The 27468-nt window shown below is 41.8% G+C and overlaps 1 protein-coding gene across 5 annotated transcripts in view; it reads left to right on the top strand.

Annotated features, from left to right (window-relative positions):
* ppp1r13bb (protein phosphatase 1, regulatory subunit 13Bb) overlaps nt 1–27468 on the top strand; it is a 46497-nt gene that overhangs the window by 350 nt on the left and 18679 nt on the right. For all 5 annotated transcript variants that reach the window (XM_083791003.1, XM_083791007.1, XM_083791006.1 and 2 more), the window contains exons 2-6: nt 199–348; nt 13088–13235; nt 15707–15826; nt 16627–16697; nt 24489–24590. In XM_083791003.1, coding sequence (XP_083647129.1) covers nt 340–348; nt 13088–13235; nt 15707–15826; nt 16627–16697; nt 24489–24590 — 450 coding nt within the window. In that variant the 5' untranslated portion in view covers nt 199–339. The remainder of the gene's footprint in view (nt 1–198; nt 349–13087; nt 13236–15706; nt 15827–16626; nt 16698–24488; nt 24591–27468) is intronic.

Genomic DNA, 27468 nt, shown 5'->3' on the forward strand with positions numbered 1-27468 from the left:
CATTATTGTATTCTTTTTTCATCACCACCGCCACCACAGGCTTTCCATGCGCTTTTAGTCTTGAATTCGGAGCTGTGCTGGCTAGTGCTTGTTTATAGCCGGAGCATTCTTTTAGAAGAGCAGGCCAGAGTAAACTGTAACATAAACAACTTTATGAAAGAAACTGGTCGAACGGATTTTGCCTTCTTTGGTTTACAGATTGGACCGAGGCCCGATTGGTTGTCATTTTGGCACAGCCATTGCTTTGCAAGGTGGGTCCTACTCGAGACGATTAGTGGGCGAAGCCACGACTTTCATTTGCCGATGCTCCTCTTGTTTTGACCCTCCAGAGCAGCCAATATGATGCCGGTAAGTGCTCGCAATCCCTTTAATAATTTACTTAGTTGCATGTAAACCTTGTATTTATCTATGGAACTACATAGTTCCATACATAAGTTTATTATAAAAGTGAAATATTCGATTTATTTCCTCTGGCCTCCAGATTATACATCAATATGGGAATACGATGATCCTGACACTCACTGACTGTCCTGGGCTATGATGACCAACAATGTACAAACAATGAACAACAAACTATAGCAGCACATTTTTAATACATTTACTCTATACCTGTTGGGCTATATTGCCACTAGTTCAGATTGAACTTCTTAAACTGATGAAATAAGGTCAGGCTGGTCAGCTGTAGGGAGCAGAGTCAAACCTGAAAGTATTGTCAGGTATATTACATTATCTTTGCAGTATCCTTCACAATGTAAGGTTATAATTGTTGGCACAACTAGCTTCTACTGTTGTCGTGTAACGGTTGGGTTATGCATTCTGCATCTGATAGTAATATGGTTACTTGGGTTGAGAGTAATCAAATAAAACTTAACTTCAATATATGGTTTGGATCTTTGATAATAGTCACACAGATGTCTGCAAAATCCAACCATCACTAATGCAAATTAGATTTAATTGGATCAAGATTGGGGCTGTTTTCTATGCTTTCAATGTCTGTAAATCATCATGTGGTCTGTCATTAACTTGTTATTAACGTGGTCAGACATTGGCTGGTCTGATTAATTGGGTTTTGCTGTAATGTAAAACTCTTAACTCCAAACTGCATCTCTTTGACAAGTCCATGGCCACATGACAATATACATCATGGTCATATTATCCAAACAATTGGCAAAGGATACACATGGGCTAAATGGGCCCGGACGGTTAGCTCTACTATCTGGGCACCTACGCTGCTGAGCCAGCCTGACAGCGTGCCACGGCTTCGACTCCCGATCATGACCTTTGCCGCATGTCCCCCCCCACCCCAATCTCTCCCCCCAGCCCCTATCAAAAAAGGCAGAAAGAGTTTTTTTTAAATATCTTTAAAAAAAAGAAAAGTGGGCTAAATTATGTTCTAGTCAATATCAGACATATGTATATGCTTGACTGAATACTCCAAAAGCATCAATCCGGTATTGAAGCGTTCTTTTGCTCCGTTTAGGCCTAGAATTCTTATGTGGTAACTTCAATACCCTGGGTGTGGCACAAGTTCGCACAACCCTCCAATATCTCAGGGAAAACATGAAGAAAATCATCCTGTGAAGAGGTAGAGATGAGGATTAGATAATTAGATGCTTCATTGTCTGAACCTTTGATCCCTTTGCACTTTGTGGATGCCCAATGGGTGGGTGTGGGTGTGCACGGATGAACTCTTCAACCTATTTCTACTGCTATCATTGGCCTTTAGATCATTAACATGAATCACTGTCCTAGTGTGATTTATAACTCTTGAGACCGGTTCCATGTGCTTATCATTTAATTGCTACAGTAATTTTAAAGTTAATCATTTTATATAGGTCCAGTTAACTTCATAACTAAACAGTTAAATCCCAGGTGTTGTTAAGGGGATTTCTTTTTTCCAATATATTTTTTTGCCTTTATTGATAGATTCACAGTAGTTTGACAGGAAAGGGGGAGAGAGGGGGGAAGACATATGGAAGACACGCAGCAAAGGTAGTCGGGCTTCGGGAGTACCAGCCTAGGTGCCTGGACCGCTCGGCCGGCCCAGGCCAAGCAAGGGTCTGTTTTTACATTCTTTAGTGCACTGGGCCAACAAGTAATCATCAGTGGCGCAGTGTTTTCACTGAGACACATGCAGACACTAAACAAAATATCTGGTCAACTCAGCATTGAGATTCCTGGGTATTGTCAGCCAAAACCGTTGCTGTGGGTGTGGCCCCCCTGATGTCATCACTGTTCCCCTGACAGTGGGGAAGAAGTTTGATGACAGCCATATCTAACCAGCAATATACATATGTCCTCTGGTCCTGTATTTGGAAAACCACTATATAGGGAGGGATATATGCCCATCTTTAGTCGATTAGCACCAGCTAGTGGCACTGGTTAAGTCAGGTGTGCTGACTGCTGATAAACATTTGTAATATTGCTGACCTCAAAATAGAGGCTTCAGCTGTAAGTTAACATTCAGGATTTAGCTACGTAACATAATATGATCTCAACGTCAAGTTAAAAATTTCAGAGGATTGGTTGGGCAGTGGGCACTTTTGGGCAGCGGGCTAATATTTCAATAAGTGATCTTATGAACCACTATACTTTTGCTACTGTAGGTTCTGTACTGTGGTGATGGTCTCACTGTTCTTTTACAGACATTGCTTGCATTTTTATCAGAGAATGCTCTTATGTTTTAATGAATGCTGATGAATTAAAGTATGGCAGGCCCATGGTGTTGTTTGCGTGTGACCTAATATATTGTTTGGTCTTGTGGTAAGAATCCAGTAGTGGGTTATTTTATTATGGGAGGAAAACGGGGTTCATAGCCCTTTGGTAAATGACAGGAAAAGGAACAAACTTAAAGAGCCAATGCAGTGTGCACTGAATGAAGTTCAGTTGGATTGAAAGGTATGACATTTCTTCTGTCATTTTCACACTGAAATATACAAGAACAGGAGTTAGCCCCTCCATCGTTTGGCTTTCAGAAATGACATCATATGGACTTTTAAAAACAGCACCACTCGTGACGTCATGTTGGCAGCCAAGTCTATGGACTTCTAATGTTTTAATGTTTGCTTAACAAACAGCATCCCCCAAAAAGGACACCAGCCAAGTCTATGTTTTTGGGGGGTGCTAGGTCCGTCCCTCCAACCTCTGTCTTTCAGAAAGGACGTCAACACTATGGACTTTTAATGTTTGAAAAAAATAAAAACTCACACCCGTGTGAAGTGAGTGATCATTATGACGTGTCGTAACATGTCTATTTGCTCAGACACTGACATAAAATTGTCTATTCATTCTCAATGGGAATTTAATCTGTGTAGGACAAAGATGGACACTAAGTCGATTTGCTCAGACACTATAAGGTAAAATTCTCCATTCATTGTCAGTGGAAATGTAAAGTTTGCGTAAGATGAAAATCTAACTAATGGCTGAACATAGGAGGGGCTAGTGCCCCTAAAACCCCCCCAAAACAGGGCCGCTACCCCCCTCCTATACCCAGCTTTGTCTGTTTGTGTGAACACAAACAAGATGATTTGATTGATTTGATCACCCCATAGCGATGATTTGATTGGCTGAGGATAAAAGTGAGGGCAGAAAAGTGAAGGTGCCTATGTATCAGTAAAAAGTCTAGTAACGCCATGTGTTGAGTTTTAAGTCTTAATGTCCCACAGGCAGCCATGCTCTCGGGTTCAGAAAGCTAGTCAAGCAGAGAGCCTCCCTGTTCTTTTTTTTCCTCTCGCGTGATTGCTGTAGCCAATGATACTGGCAGATCTAGGTCTGTATGACTGTCTCTGTGCTGGCTAATACTCTGTTGTTAAGGGGAACTTTAGAGCTGACTAGATTGTCAAGTGGCATCAATGTCACCCGGTGGAGCAGGGCACCACATGATGTGCTCTGCAAAAGTCAACATTGTCTTGTATTTTGGCTCTCCCATTTTGGAGAACTGCTAGTGTAAGATGCCAACAGAGCCATGCTTTGATAGGAAAATGCTACAAAGCAAAAACCTGTAACTTTTGAGCAGAAACAAGTTCTACTTTTAGTATTCTTAATCTGAATACATTGAAAGAGTCAGATTTAGCTAGCTTTAATACTACTTAAACCTCCTATTTCTCATTGGTTAAATCATCATACATTATTTATTTTACTTTGCTTAATGCTTTTATGTAATGCACGTTATTCAGTTTTCAATCACTGGGAGAGGATTTTGTATTGTCAAGAATAAAGGGAGTAAATCTCATTTATGTTTTTCACTTTCAAATCAAACGGGACAACCATCCCTTTCATTCTTTGACATTATGCTGGCAGTTATCCATTATTCTGTCAGTATCCAGACAGTCCAGTTCTTTGAGTATTGAATGTTCAAATGGACCACAATGGAAACAAGCCATTGGCGTTTTTTTGTGTGTTTCAAAAAAAAATCCATGTTAGTGTTTTTAAATGTTGGGATCGGGAGTCAACCCGCGGCACACTGCCAGACTGGATTACCAGCCAAGGTGCCTGGACCACTGAGCCATGGCCCAGGCCATGTTGGTGTGTTTAATTAGTCGTACTGTTGTACTAAAATCTCAATAGAAATATTTAATTAAATTCAAGTGTGCACTTATTACATAGGATTTAGCTAAAGTAGGCTAAAACAAGATGCATCTACGGTGTGGGTCTATCTGAAAATATGTTGTTCCAGGGACCCCCCCCCCCCAGAAGCAAAGATTTGAGTTAAAAACGTTTAATCTGAAGATTTGCACCACCGTTTCACGATTTTTAAGTGGTGCAACCACTTCCTTAAGTGACTATGTGGGTGGCTGGGTGCGTCTGAGCAAGAAAACAGCATGGTTGTTCTCACGGTAACTCTGTCATTTCTCAACCGTTTCGGACGCGGGGCGGCTCGCTGGAATCGGGCCGGCACCCTGGGTGTGTTCCTGTGGGTCTGGAACCTCCCCCCCGGGGACCCCCACACAGAGTTGCACCACTTACTTCACACAGGTGTGAAGTAAGTGCCACACTGTGTGTGTGTGTGTGTGTGTGTGTGTGTCGCTACAACTTTACCAACTTATTTCGTGAAGTAGCGACTAGCCTACTGCCTACATACTGTACATAAATAAACCTGGTAGGTTAATAGGAGTAGCCTACTCAACTGTCTATTTTACACAAACACACAAGCCAGTGGAATTTCCGTTTTCTTTTTTTTTCTTCTTTCTTTTACCACACTGGAAGCGCATACAGGACACAGTTGATCACCATAATCAATTGATATTAAAAAAGGCGATCTCGGTGCGATCTCGGCCTTTGGAAAACAGGCGTCACATGGCGATTTTGGTGCAGAGTGAGTTAAGATGGCACTTCGTAGCCCTCCTAATCAGCACTTGCAGTTAGGTTTATTAGCTTTTATCCTGCCCCCACAGGACCTCTTGTGGAACTAGCACTTATATTATTATATATTTCGTCCCATACCATAATATAGGACTTGGTATGTGGTTACATCTTGGGAAGGCTGCACGTCATTTATCAAAAATAGGTCACTATGACCCTAAAAACTCTAGTGTATTTATTAATTTGCCCTGCAATAATTTGCTTCATGAACTTGAGATCTAGGCCACAGACCTTGGATCTCTTTTTAGGAACACTGCCTGTCATGACAGCCAGGCTTAAGTTCACTCTTCTTTATCTGTTTCAGCTGTTTTAACTTGGTCTGTTTTAAGGTCAGATTAATGGAAATTGATTAAATGTCTAATCAAACTCTGATTACAATAGTCTAACCGTGGGATCCGAACGTAATTCCGACGGAGCATTAGTCCGACCAAGGGCTTAGTTAAAGTTAGTTTAGGTTACTGCTACATGATTTGGTTTCAGTATTCTTACTTTAGTCTCACTCAGCCCTATATATGCACATCATTGTCTGGACGAAACTGGAGAAACTTTTAATTTGATCACCACTTTTCTTTATAATTCAAAATTTGTTTAAAAAAATTGTACAAGATCTAGGTAAAGCAGCATCAACATTATAAATCGTACAAATAGCCAGTCCAAGAAACAGTTAAAATGTTCATTTAAGGTTCATATACATCCAGAATTCATCCCATGTCTCTTTCATTTTGCTTTCTGCATTTACCCTGCCCAACATATATTCATATGATGTTATTTTGATCATTTCTTCATTCCATTATTTAAGCACAGGTGTTCTGGGGACTTTCCAAAGACGCAACAGTATCCTGGCAGCGGTAACAAGTCCAACCTTTATAATAGTGACATTTTTGCCAGGGACAGCCGTTCCTGGCATAAACTGTACCGTCACCATTTAGCGTTTTGTTTCATTAACGCGATCGTAACAAAATAGGCTGAACAGTAAAGATACCAAGTATTGGACAGTCAACTTTTCACCACTGTTTGGAAAATCCTTGTGAAGGTCGGGGGAACAGTTTCCAGGAATTAGATTTTGGGTAGGGAAGATGCGTGTCCCCCCTCCTCCCCACACAATCAGAAGCACAGTAAGCACTAAAGATTTTCAAAGAGACGAGTAGAAACAAAGGTAGCCTGAAAGGCTGCATTTGCATTCCAATGGGTGATTGAGGGTCGTGCTCTACGCGCAGCGGCCAATACGCTGGTGTTTGTCCTTTTCTCAGTCGTGTTTTCAAATGGATCTTTATACGACGGGAAAACTTGAGATTCCCTTCTCACGTACCAGTGGCCTGCGGACCGGCACCGGTCTGCGTACCGGTGGTTGGGAACCTCTGCCCTAATAGACACACCACAAAAAACTCACAATTCTGTGCAATTCCAATTTTCTGTGAATTCTTCTGCGAATTTGTAAAAATGGAACCCTACAACGTTTACGCACTCAAAACCTTTTATAGAGGGAGGAATCCCAGCTAATAATAGCCTTGGTACCGTGTCCAACACTTAATCATGATTTGAGTATAAGCCTGGGGATTGAATTTATTCTGAGATTGTACTAATGAATAATGATTTCATTATGAGAGTTACATTTAGAGTAAGCCTCTCGGGGAAAAGATCTGTATGGGAATGCAGGGATATGTGACTAAAGTGGTGAGAAGTGAAGTGACGTCTGACTCTGGATTCACTGCCAGGAAGTAAACAAACCAAACATCAACTAGAAGGTCTCCACCAGGAGGATAGGAGTGTGTGATGTTTGGCAAAATGTTTAGGAGTAATATAAAGTGTGTGTTGTGTGTGTGTGTGTGTGTGTGTGTGTGTGAGACTTGGCCTGTTGTAGTGCCACCATGACGCTGATTTGAAAACTGTCAAGTGGCATTTCTTCCTCAGCCTAGTGGGAATATGCATGCACAGTTTCCAGGAGTAATATTAGAAAATGTGTTTTACATATGTCTGTCTCCTGGTGGCGCTATAAAGAGCAGATGTGAACATTTCCAGGCAAAGGTTTTCCCTTGGTCTCTAGGGAGTGTGCATACAAAGTTTTACACAGATCCGTGCAGTTAGAGGTAAAAACACTAATTGGCCAGTCATGGCGCCACCATGAGGCTGAGAATGTTGAAAATGTTCCAGTGGCATTTCTTCCTCTGCCTAGTGGGAATGTGCGTGCACAATTTCACGGAAATTACACGATGTGTTCATGATTTGCAGCATTTTGTTTGAAACCATGCACTCCTGCGAACTTTGGTAGCCAATCTTAGCCAATCAGGATGGAGTCTGAAAAATCTGAAAGACCCGTTTCGTTGAATGGCTCTAGAGAGAGTGTGTTTGTGTGACTGAGATGTTTGGACAAAATCTGTAGGTGTACTGTCCAAATGGTGGCGCTATAAGAGGCCAATGTGAAAACCTTGGGGCAGAGGTTCAGCTGTGGCATTCAGGGAGTGTGTGTGCAGAGTATGGCTGTGATCAAGCCAATGGTGCCGGAGATTAGCTTTCCACAGACGGACGGACACACGGACGGATGGACAGACACACACACACTCACACGGACGGACGGACGGAGTGCAAAACATACTCTCTCCCCATGCCTTCGGCCTGGTGGAGACAATAATAACCAAGTTCAATGACAAAAATGTCTCCCTGCACTTCATGCTCACTGGATTCTAACAATGTTGCCAGATACATCGCCCTATGGAATGGTAATGAAGCGTGTTTGAAGCATGTTTTCCACATCCTGAAACAACCCCACACAAGTACGTGAATGTTCTGGAATGTGTCACCTGAATATCGTAATGCAGCAAGAGCTTTAGTACAGTGGTTCCCAAAGTGTGGTCCGGGGACCCCCAGGGGTCCTTGAGGGAGTTCCAGGTGGTCCCCAGCTAAATGCTAGTTTGGAACCAACTGGACCCTTATGGGCCTGTAACTCTGAGAGTGTACAAATGGAACAAATGGTTCTGTAACTCTGAGAGTGTACAAATGGAACAAAATAATGGTTCCATTTGTACACATTAAATGGGGGTCTGTAGACTAATGCATGTCAAACTGAGGGGTCCTTGAAATTAAACAGGTTGAGAAACACTGCTAGAGCCATAACATTCTTCTTTAAGGGGGTCTTTGGCATATATTTTTCAAATGGGGGTCCGCGGGCTAATTGGTGTCAATTTGGGGGTCCTTGAAATGAAAAAGTTTGGTTGCTGCTTTAGTAGACATAAACTGCTTTCATATTATAGCAAGCTGTAGTTGTAAATCTGTGAAGGTTTATAACCTAAGAGCGCATGGTTGGGTTGGATTCTCTCACACGACCACATTTGATGTTTCTTTTTTGTTTTTTTTGCAACCCCACACTTTATTTATAGTGCAATATCAAAGTGGGGATAAATACTATCTTAAAATAAAAGCGCTCATTGTTGGCCTTATATATGAATATCTATTAGAAAAATGAAATTAAAGCAGCGATTCCTTTGCTGATTTGTTGGCCTATCTTATCAATGAAATGAATGAATGATATTTAGCACTGCTGCAAAAGACCCAAAAGAGTAGTAACACCCAAAACGGCTCCTTTAAGAGCCACCCGAACATAATTACTGCTAATATATATCAGGTTATGAGCAGCAAAATCAGTTCAAGGCTTGTGTAGTGTGTTGCTGGTCCCCCCCTGTGTTGGTTGGGGTTGGGTGAATCAAGGGGTCAAGTGGCCGCCTGCAACATCCTCTTCGTGTCGGTTGCGACCCCACACGCCATCCCTGTTTCTTTATGTAAAATATGTATATATATATACACCCCAACGGCACCTTCCAGCCACCCCACTTTGTGTCGCGACCCGTAGTGGAGGACCGCTGGACTGGTCTACACAGATGATCACACGACTCATTGGCAATCACAGCTGTTGTTGTCCAACTAGTGTTATATTAGCAGCGGTCCATCATTATTACTGCCATCATCAGCACACTTCAAGGAAGCCTTGTCCAATGGAGGGGCTTGGTGACAGTGGGCACACCCCTCCCTTTCTCCATACATCTCTCTCTCTTGCACTTTCTCCCTCTCCCAATCTCCTCTCTGCCTCGCTCACTTGTCTCTCCTCTCTCTGTCTTCCCTCCCTCCCCTGGATACACACAGCGACTGTTTTGCCTCTAAGATTCCTCTGCAGCGCTGCTCTGATGCGTGCACCGCTGTTGGTGTTTACAGTACCTCCGCTGTAGGATGGCGTATTTATTAAGTCTTGCGTCCGTTAAAGCAGGGGTGCCATTATGAAGAGGTTTGTGGCTATAGTTTTGCGTGGCCTGGTTAGCCTGTCCAAGGAGCACCCCATCTGGGCAAAGGAGCATCACCGGCTACCGAATAAGGAGCACAGAAAGAAACGGATGGCTGTAAAAGGAGCTAAGAACACACAGAGACGCAACTTTGTCAGGGCGGTTAGTATTCTTCACAAGTCCACTGTCGGTCGCTGGCTTTCTGGCGTTTCCGTCATTACGGTTGGCATTCTCTGCAAGTCTGTGTAAGGGTGCAGCATACAGTATGTCCTGTGTTTATTTCATGTGTCCATTTGTGTTCTGTGCGTTTTAGGTTCTGTGGCGTTGACTGCAAGTGTGACTGAGCTCAGCTCTGAGTAAGGCTGTTGGAACTGGCTGGTTATGCCCCGATTGATTGATCAGATCATTTTCTAGAGTCTAGAGACAATCATTTTGGCAGCTTTAAGGACATTATACAAACATTAGCCATGGCAGGAAAGAATGAAATAAAGAGACTTCATTGCATGAGTAAAACCTATGATGATTAACTGCTTTTGTGTGTGCCCCCCTCCCTCCTTTTTTTTTCTTTAATTTTCCTTAACTTTATCAAATTGAATGAGAATGCTAACCTAAGAGCAGTTGTCTCTGCCTTATGAGTTAAGTTTGCAGTGGATCACTAGTTTCCATAGTATATGCCAAACCCGGGATTTCTTGGGTTTAGAACTTAAACCCTCCTATGCCGAACCCGAGAAATCTCGGGTTTCGTTGATTTCTATGAATCCAGAATTAATACTATTATATTTACCGTATGTTAGCTTCTTTTAGCTCCCCATCGCTAAGCAACGCTTGCTTCCATGGTGCGTCATAGAAATTCATTTTTGAAAAATCGAAGAACCACTGACATAGAAACATAGCTTTTTCAGAAAACTGTCAGGGTGTAGAAGACATTTTTAGAATCTGATCTCAGGTCAGAATGGGTTAATAAAACATAGCGGCGGGCGGCCTCCCGGTTAGCATATTAGCGTTTCTATTGCTAGATTGGGGTCCCGACTCTGGCTCAAAAATGGCCGATTACTACTTACGGTTCACAGGGGCAAATCACAGGGTCTTCTTCGCCATAGACAAATAAACGTAGACGCCCTTTCCGGCTCTGAAGCATATGTGCTCAAGGGAGGGCAAAACTTTCCAGAGATTCCTTGCTGAAGCATGAGCGTGCGTCACAGAGCACATGTAAGTCCCGGAAAAGATGTGATGTGATTGGCCTGTAATCACTTGAATGGCAGCGTGACGTAATGTGCCTTCCACACTTCCGGCGTACTTCCTCTCCCAGTGTAAATTCTTCCGCCCCTCCTTCAACACACATCGCTCCAATGAACTGCATGAGGCCAATGATCTAAGTGATGGGGTTAGAAATGTGAATTTTATGAGTCTGGTGTAGAGGATTTTGTCCTGTGCTGGAAACCTTTTTCAATAAATAAATGTGCTGCAATAAGCAGTAAAACCTATAGATGTTGGGTATAGAAAGATTTCTATTAGACTTTCGTAGCCTTCAAGTAGACTAGAGTAATGTGCATAGCCTACACATGCAAGTTTCTCAATGATCCCAGTTGGAATCACAACTGGGATCACTCGGTTCTCATGATGAACCCAGGCGGTGGGCTAGTCACTGATTGAGTTAGCGCTGCGGTTCCTAACTTTTTATGTCAAGAAAGACCCCTCTATAATAACCATAGCCTTTGCATTTCCCACTCCCTTCCAATTTGCCCCGTGGTGCCCCCTGACACTGACTGAGTGTTGCTGAGCGAGCACAATTGATCATGCCAGTTGCATCAGTTTGCATCAGTTTGGCACTTTATCTTAAGGAGGCTACTTAGGTGATACGCTACGGACAGATGGGTGATCTTGTGGCTCAGGAGGTAGAGCAGGTCGTCCAATGATCCCTGGGTCGGCGGTTCGAATCCCGGCTCCTCCTGGCCATATGTCGAAGTGTCCTTGGGCAAGACACTGAACCCTACATTGCCTCCAATGAGTCGGTCGGTGTGAGCTCGCCACCATTGGTGTGTGAATGTGGGAAGTGAGGACGCTGGCGTCGACTGTTCGCCGCTTCACCTCCCAATGTATGAATGAATGAACCATTGTAAAGCGCTTTGAGCACTTGGAAAAGCGCTATAAAAATGCAATTCATTATTATGTCTTATGACACTGGCATACAATTTCAACCGTGTTTAATTTACACAACCAGAAAGTGGGGTCCACATTCTCATTTTGTCACAACCTTTAAAAACCGCAATGGAATTCAGATTTGGTACACTGCTGTGGAAAACGGCTAATTATTTCTCCCTTAATCCCCTGCTGTTCCTTTGACCAAAGATGGATCCATACAATTCGTCCTCTACGCCATTTACTCTCTAGTTTTGGATGTGAGCCAGTAAAATGTGTACTGTAAACTGTGTAAAGTATAGTGTAAAATGAATGTGGGACAATGACATTATTTGACTGGATTATCACTCAAAGCCGAGGTACCATCTCTGCATGTACTGTAGTGTACAGCAGCCTGGACATGTACATACTGTACAGAGAGACTTGTACAGGCACGTTTTAGCTCTTTTCTGCCATAGAAGGTCCTAGTAATCACTGTAAACAAATACTGGCATGAATTGAGTGCACAAAGTATGCAGCTGAAGTCAAACATTAGAAACCTTCCATGAGTGTTGAGGAAGATGATTGCTTGCTTATATCTAACCTTTTATATTTACCATCACTTATGATACTTACTTTTATAATACATTGTGCTATTTGGTGTCCGTGGGGGCCTTGGATGTCTCCATTGGGCCTAGTGGAGACATCCAAGGCCCCCCACAGCCACCAAATGGCACAATGTGTTATATAAGTAGGTATCATAAGTCATGGTAAATTTAAAGGTTGGATCTAAGCAAACATATAATTTCTTCCTCAGTGTTTAAGAGTATAAGCATGTGTTAAGTTTAATCCTGTGTCAAATCAGCCCATTGAACTAATTCAGGAGAGAATGATTATCATCTATAATGTAGCAGAATGGATAGAATGGCCTGAACTGAAGGTAACCTTATTCTCATTGCCTGAACCTCTGTTCCAGATGATATTGACGGTGTACCTCTCATTGCCTTGAACCTCTGTTCCAGATGATATTGACGGTGTACCTCTCATTGCCTTGAACCTCTGTTCCAGATGATATTGACGGTGTACCTCTCATGGCCTGAACCTCTTGTTCCAGATGATATTAACGGTGTACCTCTCATTGCCTGAACCTCTGTTCCAGATGATATTAACGGTGTACCTCTCATTGCCTGAACCTCTGTTCCAGATGATATTAACGGTGTACCTCTCATTGCCTGAACCTCTGTTCCAGATGATATTAACGGTGTACCTCTCATGGCCTGAACCTCTTGTTCCAGATGATATTGACGGTGTACCTCTCATTGCCTGAACCTCTGTTCCAGATGATATTGACGGTGTACCTCAGCGATGGGGAGCAAGCTGTGACCGAGGTGCCCATTACCCCAGAGACGACGTGCCGTGATGTAGTGGAGTTTTGTAAAGAGCCGGGGGAGAACGGTTGCCATCTGGCCGAAGTATGGCGGGGGAATGGTAAGTCACGGGTGGAAGCGCGTGTTTTGTGTTGAACACAAAGTACGTAGATTGCTTTCATATTTCTTTATGGAGGGACAGACAGTAGGCTGACAGGAAATGGGGAGAGAGATGGGGGGGGGGTGGAAGACATGCAGTAAAGGCCATCGGGAGTCGAACCCGCGGCACACTGCCAGACTGGATTACCAGCCACGGTGCCTGGACCGCTGAGCCATGGCCCAGGCCCGTAGATTGCTTTTTAATACATTGTTTGCAAAAACAAGAAATGGAACATATTTAATGTCTATAAAGATTGAGATGCATTTGGTATTGATAACGCGTATGTAGGAATAGCTTGCAGCGCAGGTTTGTGGCAGGTCACAAAAGGTTGGCGTGCCTTTGTGAGCTACAGCACTGTGTCACACAACACCAGAATGTCACAACACAGTCCACACTGTCCAAAGGGATACTCCCATCACCAGCGTCCCATCCAACATACGCCTGCCATCAGCGTTTTTGCTTTGGGGGCCACTCCCCTGTACTGGTGCGAAACAACAATCCAGCCAAAGGCTTTATTATCTAGAGTTATGCAATCTTGCTTGGCTGGTACATGACAACAATGCGACTGTCTGCTCGCTTGCCACAAACCTCCATGTCTCTCAAGGCAGATTCAGCACCAATTACTTTACAGAAAACAAAACTTAAGTTAACATGGATAAACATTTGATTTGAGTAAATTGTTGTTCCTTTGAGTATCATACAGTATAACTTCAACATCAACTCTGGCAGTAACTTAACTTAACTTAACTAACTTAACTTTTAACACACAAACCAACAAGATACTATATAAAGTGAACTAATTTTCTGCCCATGGCGACATTGGACGACTTTTATTAAAAGTCACAGATTGATTGTTATTTCTGGTTCACCAAATCAGCTGGTGGCTCTTCAAAATAAGGGCTTCTGGCTATGGTGGCACGGACGCGACTAAACTTGACCTTAAACATGGGGCATATAGAGTTAAAGCTGTGGCGGTCGGCCTGGCGAAGGGATCTGACCATGAGCTCTAGACTAGAGGAAGGGAGCGAGAGCTATATCGGGACGGAGAAAGCCTATTTCACCCACACAATAACCCGGCCAGACAGTGCTTGCCACCAGAACCTGAACACAGTTATCGACAGAGCACTAATGCCAGGCACGTTTTCTGCTGGTAACTAATATACCGTTTACAGAACTTTACACTGGATCCAGGCAGAAGTAAAAGTAAACATTTGATGAGGAACACTGAGGCTATATTTGTATCAAGTTGGATCTTCCTAATTTCACAGAAGTTTCCTTGCATTTTCCTATTAATTGTCTGTGTTTGCTTCAACGTTAGGCTTAATGTATACTGCATCACGCAACGCTGTTGCTTGCCAAAAAGGATGCGTTGCATTGCAACACAATGATAGCTTGTAGACCTGATCTTTATGGAATGTGACACCATCTTAATATGGAGTGAGGTTGTATTGGCCTAGATATGAAGGATCCATACTCCATAGTGCACAAATAATATATCACTAGTGTGCAGAATATGGGAATCATTCAACTTTAGTAGACACACAAAATATGTGTTTTTGAATGCTATCCATTCCAACAACAAATACAAGTTCATATTAAGCACTGAATTAAGAACACAGTTCATGTATAACCTTGCTTTAAAGGCAACTGCTGGTGGAAAATGAGATCTGCACTCACTGAGCACACATTTCTAGTTTCTGTTTTCAGTCATCAATACAACATTCACAGAGTTCCTCCAACATTGGCCTGTGCAAGCATTTTTTTTAAATCCAATTCATGTTACATACCGCCCAGTACAACATAACACGGGGGGGAACTAAAATGGAGTTGGCTTTGGACCGTGCCGAGCCAGCAGTCTGAATTAAATCCTCGTCACCAAAATCAGTCTGCAGGCTGTTGACAAGGTGAAGGAGGCCTTGAGTTTGAAATAATATGTCAAACTCAAGGCCTGAGAAGCAAGCAAAGAACTAACTTGAGGAGAAAAACATAATACAGGTTAGCTTAGCGGTCACTGAATATATACTTTGCAGACCTCACTCTTAACCATCTTAACCACATGAAACCTATAATGTCATTTATCAAAAATAGGCAAAAATAGTTTGGGACACATTGAGCTTGTAGATAAGCTATTATGAGGGTTTAACCACTTACCCTAGCATCCCGAGCACAACGCTTTGACACTTTTGTATTCGCTATATTCACTGAAAAGGTTTGACACAAGTACAAAGCCAAAGTGTTGGGGGTTTGAGTGGTGACGTGATATTCAGCTGCAGATTAGCAAAGTCTACACTTCTTGATCGTGTACCTCATACTGTAGTTTTGCTGAAAATGCACAAGTGCATTGTGTGTGTGTGTGCGTGTGTGTGGGGGGGGGGATCCAAAATTGAAATGGCTGTAACCACATTTCCCTTGCATTTTTGCTCTCCCCACAGAGCGAGCTATCCCCTTTGAGCATATGATGTATGAGCATTTGCAAAAATGGGGCCCTCGGAAACAAGAGGTGAAGTTCTTCCTCCGGCATGAAGATTCGCCCACGGAGAGCAGTGATCAAGGTGATTAGTCAAACACAATTCCCTGTGTTTTGTGCCCTTTGTAATTATATAGTTAGTTAGTTAGTTAGTCTAACGGCCAAGCTACACCGGGCATGTGTGCGTTTGACGTAAGTACGCGTGCGAAATCAGATCTGTGGCGCGCGGCAGATTTGTGCGGGACCTTCCGGGAAGATATATAGATACGTGCGCATGGGGGCATACGCACGTAAAAAAATAGAACCGATCCTATTTTTAGAGCACGCGTATCCGTGGCCCGCGGTATCCGTGCGTCTGGTGTAGCTGGTATCATTGACATATATTGGTCCTATCCAAACACACTGTACGCGACTACGCGTGCAGTAAACGCATACGCACTGCGCGCACAAACACGCCCAAAATTGCCCGGTGTAGCCCAGCCGTAAGATGTAATTTAAATTATTTAGGTATAGGTAAGCAAGTTGTCAAGTTGTCAGGCACTGCTGCCAGAGAAGCTGCAGGCGAGGCCTGACGGTCCATGTCAAAGAAATGAGACATGGGCTGACGTATCTAAAATCAATTGAAAAAAAAATCCAACAATGTTCTTTTCCTGCAGCGTTTGAAATAATTTAGTCATTCCATCAAGTCTTTCTAAAAAAGTTTAAGATGAGTACCCGCTGTAGTCGGCAGTGGCTGCCTCTTTAATTACATTCCTGTCACACATCATCGTGTGACGTGTAGGTGAATTGAACATTTCCTCTGACAATACTAGTTGCCTCTGCATATGCACAAGTTTGTCTGAGAGAGACCTACCTGTCTGATTGCCTGACTGTGTCTTTTTGCAGGGAGCCAGCAGTCTCAAGAACAAACCAACCGTAGAAGTGGAAACACTGGAGAGAAGCACAATGAGAATGGGGTAGGGATTAACTAACATTTAGCTCTTGTTATAATGTTTTTATTTTACCAGGTAGTCACTTGATATCAATGATCTCTTTTTTTTTCTTGGCCAGGCAACTGCTTAAGTTGTTGCTGATGGAGGTATTTTCATACTTAACGAGCAGCTTTCACAGCAGCTGCAGATTTCAGTTGTAAATCAATTCATCCTTTTATATACTTAGTTGATTGGAGTCCCCCAGGATTCTATACTAGGCACCCTCCAGCTTTGGCTCGGGACACTAGGTTGCATGTCATTAAAGCTCCAGGATAATAAATGCTGACCACCAGCTTCGACTGGCTCTAGTCTCTGAGCTGCAATTGGGCTTAAAATTGAGGGAATTCTGGCCAAGTGAGAAAAAGGCTTTAGCCAAGTGCTGTGAAAAGACGGTATTCAGGAAAACACAGTAAAACGCACATCTTAATTATGACTCAATTGATTGGCCAGCCCTCAATTTCATATCATAATAAAACTGCATAACAAAAACTGCAACGCACAAATGTGTTGCAGCAAAACCTTGAGGAGCAGCAATGCTGGAGCGTGGGTATAGTTGAGACATGAAATGCCAAACTTATGTCATCTAGTAAACTTAATGTGGGGAACTGAAATGGCTTTAAATGAGCTTTCATCCTTCCACAATGAATAGTTTAGAAGTTATGTACAATATTTTAATAATTTACCCTTTTGACCTTGACCTTTTATTCACGTCCTTGTGTTGTGATTTGATGATTATTGAGTCATTTTGGAGTGATACAGAACGTGCACACACTGACTCAGTTAGTTAAATAATTTCGGTCACTAAACTTATTATCAACACACTTTTTGCCACAAATTCTATGGCAGTTTCTACTCGATGTGAAAGTCAAGTGGAGGGATTATTCAACAACAATATAGTTTAAACTGTCAAAATCTTGGGGTCTACTGGTGCAAAAAAGACCTGCAATGGAGCAAACGGGTCTCTGCACTGGTCAAAAAGATAAACAAGAACTACATTTTTCCTACAAACGAAAAGAGGGTCTACACTGAGTATTTGAGACCTTCCCCCGAATATGGTATGCCACTTTGCTAATGGCATACCTCACTAACCCAGGCTAAAGCCAATTAACTGGAGCAGGTTCAAAAGCATCATACACGGGTGGAAGTTTGATGGCTTCTGTGATGCACTCTTCCTCAGCTCAGTCCATGACAGGAGGTAGTCGTGCAGCGGACGGTCACTCTGACTAATCACTTTAAGCGATTATAAAAAGTAATTGATTTGAATAAGAATAATGGATTTTTTTATTTTATTTTTTTATATAATTTGTATCCCACGATTTTGTAACCCATTTTTCACCCGTGTCAATTATCTAATGTGATCCTGGGCTCTACACACCCTCCGCCAACCTAGTCCCCATATATAGGGGGACATGGGGAGAGCAACGGACTTGAACTCATGCTTCCTTCATGCCTGAGTGTCCAAGTTGCTCCTTTACACCAGAATAATGGATTTTTGGTGAAGAAATTGTTGCTTATTTCCCCTTTTCAAAAGGAAAAATAGCTGATTTTAAAATTTCCTCACTTCATCATCTAATGAAATTGAACATGGACTGATGTGTAGCAGCAGGCTACGTAGTCTTATTTGAGTTATTTTATTTAGGTTCGAGATGTATTTCAGTATTTTAACTTAAGTTAGCAATGCCCATGCATTTTATTTCATTGCGCAATGTGAGCAATAATAAACTTCGCTATCAATTAGCTTGTCCCAGCAAATTTTTATTTATTTTATGGACGATCTGTAAGCTCATTGTGAGATTTTAGATGGGCTATTTGTGGTATTGTCTTACAGCAGAAGTATATGGAGCTTATGTGATTTATCTGTCTAACTCTGCAGTACCTGTCCCATTTCCCGATAGTGCTAAAATATCCCTGTCAGACACACGCTGTTGAGCTGTACACTGCATGGTTTCAGCTCCGTAGCTGTAGGACAAGTAGACGAAGGCCTTTGATAAGAGCAGCCGCTGGCTTGCTGTCCTCCCTCTCCCATCTGTCCCAGATTCCACAATGGAAAAAATGTTGTGGTCAAGGGATCGGAACTAATTCAACCTTAATGGGGGTGCAAACTTCGCCTGTGAGAAGTGGTGTGTGCGTGTGACATGAACAACATAATTCTAGCAGCATTGCACATGGCAGCCACTGTCAACTTAAAAATGTAGGAATATAGAAAAAAGTGACATCATGAAGGAATTGATTATATGGGTGCTGTAACGTATACAGTGCACATACTAATGCATAATGTCTTCTTCAGCTAAAGCCTAATTTATACGTTGTCACACAACAGTGTTGCTTACCAAAATAACACATTTTAGGTAAGCAACAAAGTATAAATTAGGCTTAAAAGCAGGCTTAAGTAAGCACAACCAATATCGTTCCACCAAACCCATAACACCATGTAACCTACCAGGTAAGCTGGGTGCTAAACTTGGCCTCATCATGACCATATATAGCTTCTGTCTAATTTAAGAAACTAGTTATTATCATCTCCATGGATAGCCCTGCTTAGCCCACTAAGTGCTGAGGTTCGCCGTCATCCTGATGCCTTTTCCAATCTCTTGATTTAGAGGATTATAACATCCAGCCCTTTTTGATGATGTAACAGGTCTAAGAGGATCATTGCTCTGGCCTTTCGCGCCGGCCGCTGTCCAAACCACAGTCCTTCTCACAACATGGAGCCGAACTGGGTCGGGTTGCTAATGTGTAGTTGGAGTCCTTTGGGGACTGGTGCATTGGACACCGTCACACTCACACATTACACATTTTCCATGGATACAAACATTATCATTAACTCACTTACTCAACATTCATATGCATAGGCCTACATAATGTACTTATTCTCAACACGTACACATTGCGTGGGCAGATGGGCAGGGTGGAATCCGTCACTGATGCACGCTTCAGAACGTGTGGAAAGTGGAGTCAAGTTAATAATAAGATTGTTTGTTTTGGGGGACCGTTGATGGGCAGGCTTGCCGTTTTTCCTTTTCACGCACTACTACATTGGGTTGTTCCGCTCTCTGTCACTCTTCAGTCAGAGAGATGTGTGTCTCTCCCTCTCCTCGGGGGGTTTGCAATGATGCCCGGAGCCTGGGATGCCAGAGTGCGCTTGAGCGTGGCTCTGTGCTTGCTAGTGGCTTACCCTGCCCCCCCGCTGTCTCTGAGTCTCTGAGTATGGCTCATTATGCACGCCTTTTTGAGTCAACCACCGCTCCACATTTGTTCCATATTAGCCTCAATAATTCTTCCTTTCTCCCTTGATAAGTATATTCCACTTCCACCCGTCTCATTCAGAGACATTTTGAGGAGAGGCCTGATGGTAAGGAACTGACAGAATGTGAAAACATTATGGACGTTTTACATTTGGTTAACTCGATAACCGATCCATTTAGTTTTTGTACCCATGTGCTATTGCACAGTGCGTAGCCCCTCACACACACACACACACACACACACACACACACACCCCCCAAGCTATATGTTGTACTCTACTACTGTTGTGCTATAAGTCCTTACTCTGTTGACATGGTGGAGGCTTTCCATTCTCCATGTCATCTCCATTTCTTCTCCTTGATTACGCATACGCACCATATACAGTCATCCAATCAGGGTTCCTTTTTTGTGTATTGTTGAAGGGAGTGGACAAGGTCTGAGATTTATAATAATGAACATATAGCGTTTTTCCAAACGGCGTTACAAAAAGTACTTTACTGACCAAGGTAAAATGAGCAGTAATATATCAATACAACCATGCTTACTGTCAAGCTATATAAATGATTTGTAAGAGAGTTGTCAGTGATTATTGTATTGGCTCGTTTCAAACCCGCAATACTCTCTGAAGGAGTTTCTAATGACTGGAGGTTCGGGACGCTACACAGTACACACCTACGTCGCACCGCCGATCCGACCCATATGTCTGAGTCAAAACAACAGGCTTGGGGAACTGTTGGGAATTGTATTACACAGAACACTCACATGTGTGTCCAGTCTCAGTGTTTTTAAACAACCAATTGGTCTATATAATATGGGGTTTGTTTATGGTTCTGTCTGACTCAGAGTGACGTGGCCGAGGTCCTGCCTACTGTATATGGCCGTATGCGTATGAGGTTTATTTATGGTCATTAAAAGGATTTCTGAACAGGCACTATGTTTTGCTAAATGTTATGAAGGTCCCTTCATTCTATAAAAAGAAAAGAAAAATCACTGCTGCGGATGACTCACACCAAATGTCACACCCCTGATGTATTCATTAGACTCATTCCAGCATGACATTTACTGTAGTAGAGAATGAGCTCAAAACGTCACTTCTGTTGGATGTGCCAATATAAATTGCATTTGAGAGAGCTACAGTGGGGGAACCTTCTAGTATTTTATCATTGTCTTCCTTTGGTCCAGCTAGCACCTGCCTTACATGGTTTGTGGATGTGCACAACTATACTATTATGAAATTAATAAAATAACAGTCATAATCATAATACTAAAGGGTAAAAGATAATATGAGAATCCATGAAACATAAGTGCATAACAACAACACTAATCGGGTAGTAAAGGCAAGTCTATAAAAGTGTGTGAGTGTTTTGTGTAGAGAACACTGTGCTGTAACATATTTTGTAAAGACCTCCGTAACATTGTCCAACTCCAAACTGTCTCCACCACTCTTCTTTCTCTTTTTCTCTATCCCTTGTTTCGGTCTAGTGTTTCTCACAGTTGCAACTGGGGACCTCAGGAATATCCTAATTATATTGGTGTATACTATATAATCATGTATTGTAATAATGTAAAGAAAAACTAGAAACCTGGATTCTGCATATAAATATGTTTTTTAGAGCCTGTATTTGCTGTGCCATGGTTCTTTTAGTGCGTATGGTACCGTGGGAATCCAATTATGTTTGTTGATCCCAGGACGCCAGCAGTCTCCTTTACGCCCGATGTGGTATGAAGCCTGTGTCATGTGTGCAAACAGAGATGGCCCTCACAGGCTTGACTCCTCTACTCGGTAATTGAGTCCAGTCATAATATCCTGAAAAATAATACATGCCATTTTATATAGTGCTTTTCAAGGCACTCAAAGTTGCTTTACAGAAACTGAATAAAAAGAACAATATTTATACATTAATGTCATAATAGTAATAATATCAGGAGCCTGGCAGTGGAAGGAGAAACTGCATATAGTGTACTTTATCTATAGTCTTTGCCTTGTTGAACCTGTAAAAAACTATTTTACAGGCAGTCTTTTATTCTTTTTTTTAAATAGTTTTATTATTGGAAAGCTTGTATTAAACATTTTTATTGGTTGCTTTGTTTACAACTATTGTCTGTTAAAGGCTACACTGCACTCCAAATTTATTTTATTCTTTTGTGGCCCATAATAGCTTAAATAGTTAAAAGGAAAACGATATCCTGTATTCTCCCCCAACTGCTTACCTGGCGTTATTTTGTGCTCTAGCCATGGGCTTTAAATACTGTATCATAGATTGACGTAAGATTTAGATAACACGGATGATGATATACTGTAATGCCTTGGCTTCTATCATCTACTACGTTATATCCAGGGGGGCAGTCAGACAGATATTTTGTGAAGCCTGAAACTCCTGAAAGTTCATATAATGGCCTGTTGTGGCGCTGTCACTGGACCCAAAAAAACCCATAGCCCCATAGAAGTCCATGTATTTGGGCCCAACTTCACCTAGACTGTATTACCTTAATAAACATGGTCATGAATACTTTCTGCTTCCAGTCACTAGTTTAAAGTCTCATTTCTAATGTCATAATATTCTTTTTGGAAAATGATGGTCCCATTTATAAAATAAATGATCATAAAGTCGCGTATGTTCTGAGGGGCGTGGCTACCGTTACAGTCTATGATCGGGAGTCCCCACCCACTCGAGTCAAAATAAAAACCAACGGAGAAGAAGGGGGGAAGTCCCGCCTCGTTGTCTGGGCAGCCAATGGCCAGCTGGGCCCAAACGGAGCCAGCCAATGGCCAGCTGGGCCCAAACGGATCTAGAAAGATGGCGACTTACAGTGCAGGAATAACGGGCTTCATTTTACGTCCATGTTAGACCCGGGGAACGCTTTGTCCATATTTTTTACAGTCTATGGTTATATCAGACCTCTTGGCTGGAGGCGGACATGGTTGTATCCTTTTGGAAGTGTGTTATCTTAGCCGTCAATAGTCACCACAGAGGCCATGCCCTGCTTTGGCATATTAGCTACAATCTGGGACTTATTATAATGATCTATGTACTCGTGTCATACGATGGTGTTGCAGGGAAACAAATGCTGATCTAAAACCTCACAACACATGATTCGTGCTGCAAGTAACACCGTTGTATGACGGAATATAAATCAGGCTTTAGTATTTGAAACACGATATGATCATTTATTATTCCAGTGGTCTATCCTCAGAAAAGATGTTGGTTACAGCTAGCGATATGGGCTTTACATTGAACCCACAGTAATAGAAATTCCATACAGTCCCAAATCCTATTTGCAATTACCTCTCTGTCGGGACAAGAACATAGAATTATAAATCTATAAAAGTATAGGTCCACCCGAGTATTGAAGTTCATGACATCTGTTTTATGTTCCTTTTTTTTTATGTCTGCCATCTGTCATTGTTCCATGTTTATTCAGAAGGAGAAATAATTTAATCTTGCTCTGAAACACAAGCTGCAGTACTTATCAGACATTTGATGAGAGTGAGAGACACATTCTTGTATACACCAACCAGTCACTGTAGATCTCAGATGAGACTGATGTACATGCTTACTGAAAAATGAATACAAATACTATCCATTGCTCACAGCCACGGCGACTGCTTTACTCCAGTGCTTTTGCATGCTTACCATTATGTTACCTCCTTTTTTGCCCTGCTTGCTTTAACAAATCAAGTTTTATGGAGGCGGTCTTTCACAGCTGTGGAGATTTGAACATGATTGCTCTCATTTACTTCAGAGTACTTTCTGAACTGTCCGTGCTAGCCCGCCAATGAGATGCAGAGTGAGTAGACGGACATTGTGCCATCTTATAATGAGCGTTGGTAATATACGCTGCAGTCTCTGACTCAGTTGACATTAGTGGTGTGAGGGAGTAATTTAGAATGTAGTGAACCTTTTTAAATTAAGGTCATTATAGAGCTGGTGTAGTCGTGCCGCGCTTAATGATCCTACTCACCGTCTTAATTATGTGTTTATTACATTTTCTAATCCAAAAGTCAAAAGTGAAATTGAATGTTGGAATACTATGATACACTCGGCAAAATTAAATTGGTTTAAAGAAATACCTTCTCTGCTGCTGTTTCGTTTACAGTAAGTAAAATTGTCTCACAGTCCCAAGGTGTTATCATTTTGTAGAATCTACTGATTTACCACCAATCAGAATGAGATGAAAAGCAGGCAATTTATGTTGAAAATAAATAAGCATGTCACAGCTCAGTGTTTAAACCACTTTTAATCTGACCTCTCTTATGTGGGCATGTCATAGGAATATTTCTAATACTTTCATAAAGTAGTGAAAATAGATAAATGGTGCATTTATATAGCGCCTTTATCCAAGGCGCTTTACATAGATTGTGTACTACATTCACCCATTCACACACACGCATTCATACGTTGGTGGCTGAGGGCACCAACCTGCACATCGGGAGCAATTAGGGGTACAGACTTAATTTCTCATTTCTCACTCACCTCGCAATGCACTCTGCTGATCTGTGTCTTTACCAGTTCTCTTGTGTTTGTTTAGGTGGCGAATCCACGTGTGGAGCTTACTCTTTCAGAGCTGCAGGAAATGGCTACAAGGCAGCAGCAGCAAATAGAGGCCCAGCAGCAGATGCTTGTTGCAAAGGTAAGATCCTTTTATCACTCCTTTGATTGGCAGTCTGAATTTATCAGCAGTGTGCCAATGGCCTTCTTTCATATGGCACTTTATCGGAATAAGCCGCCTAGTCTTAAGAGGGGCCCTACTGTCGTATTTGGTCATGTTCAGTCAATTTGTGACATTAACCGTGTCGATTGATACAATACTTTTCTATCCCATTCTCAACATGCCTGAACCATTTCATAGGCTGCATGCGTCTCTCACAAAAACAATGCATAAACCTCTCCTCTCATCTTTAAGACGACTAGGCTAATTGACCAACTTACTAATTAAAATAATGACGGGGACAGCTACTTAATCACCCATGGAGTTTGTCTTTCTCAACAACACTATAATTTATAGGTTTGGATTGTACACTATGGAAGAGTTGATATTAGTATTATAGTCATTCGTCATGACAACTCATTTGCATAACCTCATGTTCATTATCCATCAACATAATAGATGCCATGTCAAAATACAACCTTACTATTAACAGTCCCTAGTCTGTTTATTGCCTTTTTTTGTGTTTCAAAAGTGGGCCCACTTGGAGGCCTGCAGGCATTTAGAAAGATGGTCCAGTCATCATCTATTTTAGGAGCTGAACTGGAGCAAAGCTCAGTTGGATACACTGTGTACAAATCTGTGCATAAATGGATAAATGAACTAGGGATGCACCGAATATTCGGCCACCAAAACTATTCGGCCGGAAATAGTGGCTGGTTTGGTTTGTTTAAGAGCCGTTTTGTTTTGATGACGTGATCAAAACGTGTCTTCAAGCATGGCGCGCACACATGCCTGTACAGTAGGAAGCTCTACAACAAAGGTAGAGCTCTGACCGCAATGGTACAAAAGCTGGTAAAAAAATATATATGATAATAATAATGGTAAATAAATGATAATAATAATGGTAATTACAATTTACAATTTAGGCATTTAGCAGACGCTCTTAATCCAGAGCGACTTACATTTAAGCAAGAACAAAAGCATGGGAATACATCACATAAAAGCATTTATCATGAAACATGCGTAAGCTAAGAAAGTAACAGTGGAATATCTATATAATGAAACTATACATACACTATACATATAAACTATACATATTTACTACTATGCTATACATATGTACTATGGCGTGCTATGACTATATACAATACAATTATAGTGCTGTCTACATAACATGCTATAAGTCTGTGTCAAATGCTATCTAAGCCAACAGAAATGCTATCTAAGGGGTTAGGGTAAGTGCTATGGGCTATGGGTAATCATATTCAGTTTTCGGCCAACTGTTTCCGTTTCGGCCAAGAATTTCCCATTCGGTGCATCCCTAACGCTGAGGATCTTACCGAGTTGAAATGAGTAGAGTGACCTGAAGCTTTCCTCGGCTTCACAGATTTCAACCAGCATTTTCTTAAAGATATTTTTTTTGCGGCTTACGCCTTTTATTGATTTTTGAAGGGACAGACAGTAGGCTGACAGGAAACGGGAGAGAGATGGGGGGATGACATGCAGTAAAGGCCGTGTCGGGTCCGGGAGTCGAACCCGCGGCACACTGCGACTGGATTACCAGTCCGGTGCCCAGACCGTTACGCTACGGCCTGGGCCTCAACCAGCATTTTCAATAGACATTTTAGATTTTTTACATTTTATCTTTATGGTCACATCACCAAGTTTACAGGTGTAAAATAATTTAATTTCAAGAAAGTGGTGAAGAATAGAGAGAGAAAGAAACAAGGAAAACAAGTCATATACAGCATTCTAGTCGCATATTCTTAGTATAGTACAAGCACTGTCAAACATAAGCTGCATGGCATTAAAATGGCATTAAAATATGGCATAAATGCTTCTTGTGCAAACCAGGGAAGGATTTACAGCAGATAAAAATAGCAGCAGATATTAAATCACAGTCTTGTGCGTGGTCAAAATAGAAGCAGCAGTACTTGGTGGTGATCTCTTCATAGTCTATTTCTAGACCAGCTCCACATTGTGTCTCGCAGATGTTGCTCATCTTCCCCTGTTGTTCCCAAACGGTGTGTCGAGGCACAATGGTGTATTTGTTAGTCCATTTTGTGGCAACAATTCATTATTATTGCAATATATACTGTAACTGTACAAAATGTTATCAGTTATTTTTTTTATTTACTATATTGGCACTGATTTCCCAATACAGAGGTAATTCAAGGAGGCTTTCAACATGGCATATTTTGGGCATGCCATTATAAGTGAAAATTTGACATTTCATTTTACAAAGTAAAAAATATAAATAACAAGCTCAAAACGTGATGTTTTGACTTGCCCATTGATGTGCCACAACAAGTTTGAAAACCACTGATTATATTCTACACTGCTCTTACTGTTTGCCTTGACTTTTAAAAAGTGATAAACTGATCAGCTAAAGAGGACAATTTGTTTCTAATTTCCTCACTGATTCAGTTCACCTTGCCTATACAATTTACTGTCTGTGTGCCCTCGTGTGGTGACAGGCATTTATCATCACATCTGCCAAAAAGCACATCCTCATTATTCTAAAGGACCAGCTTGAATGAAATTGACAAGTAATGACATTGAGTCCTCTACAGTATGCTTATAAAACAACAAAGGAGTGCAGCTGTCCTCATGGGGGTGGGTCATCGTTCTGTTGCATTTCATCGTGTCCTTGGTAATGAGACACGCAGACCGCAGATTCGTTGTTGTCTTCTACAAGTCAATGAGCTACACATCAGCTTACTTATTACAGCATTACTCTGTATTCTCTGTATTTTAAACCCACAGTGCAGAATTTGTGTAAACTGGCAAAAGTAGATATCTGCCACATGCACTGTCAAATGAGTGATGACTTCTGTCCAGGAATTTACAACCTTTCTGC

Source organism: Protomyctophum parallelum, assembly GCF_964188405.1.
Source record: "Protomyctophum parallelum genome assembly, chromosome: 19".
In the NCBI taxonomy this organism is placed as follows: Eukaryota; Metazoa; Chordata; class Actinopteri; order Myctophiformes; family Myctophidae; genus Protomyctophum; species Protomyctophum parallelum.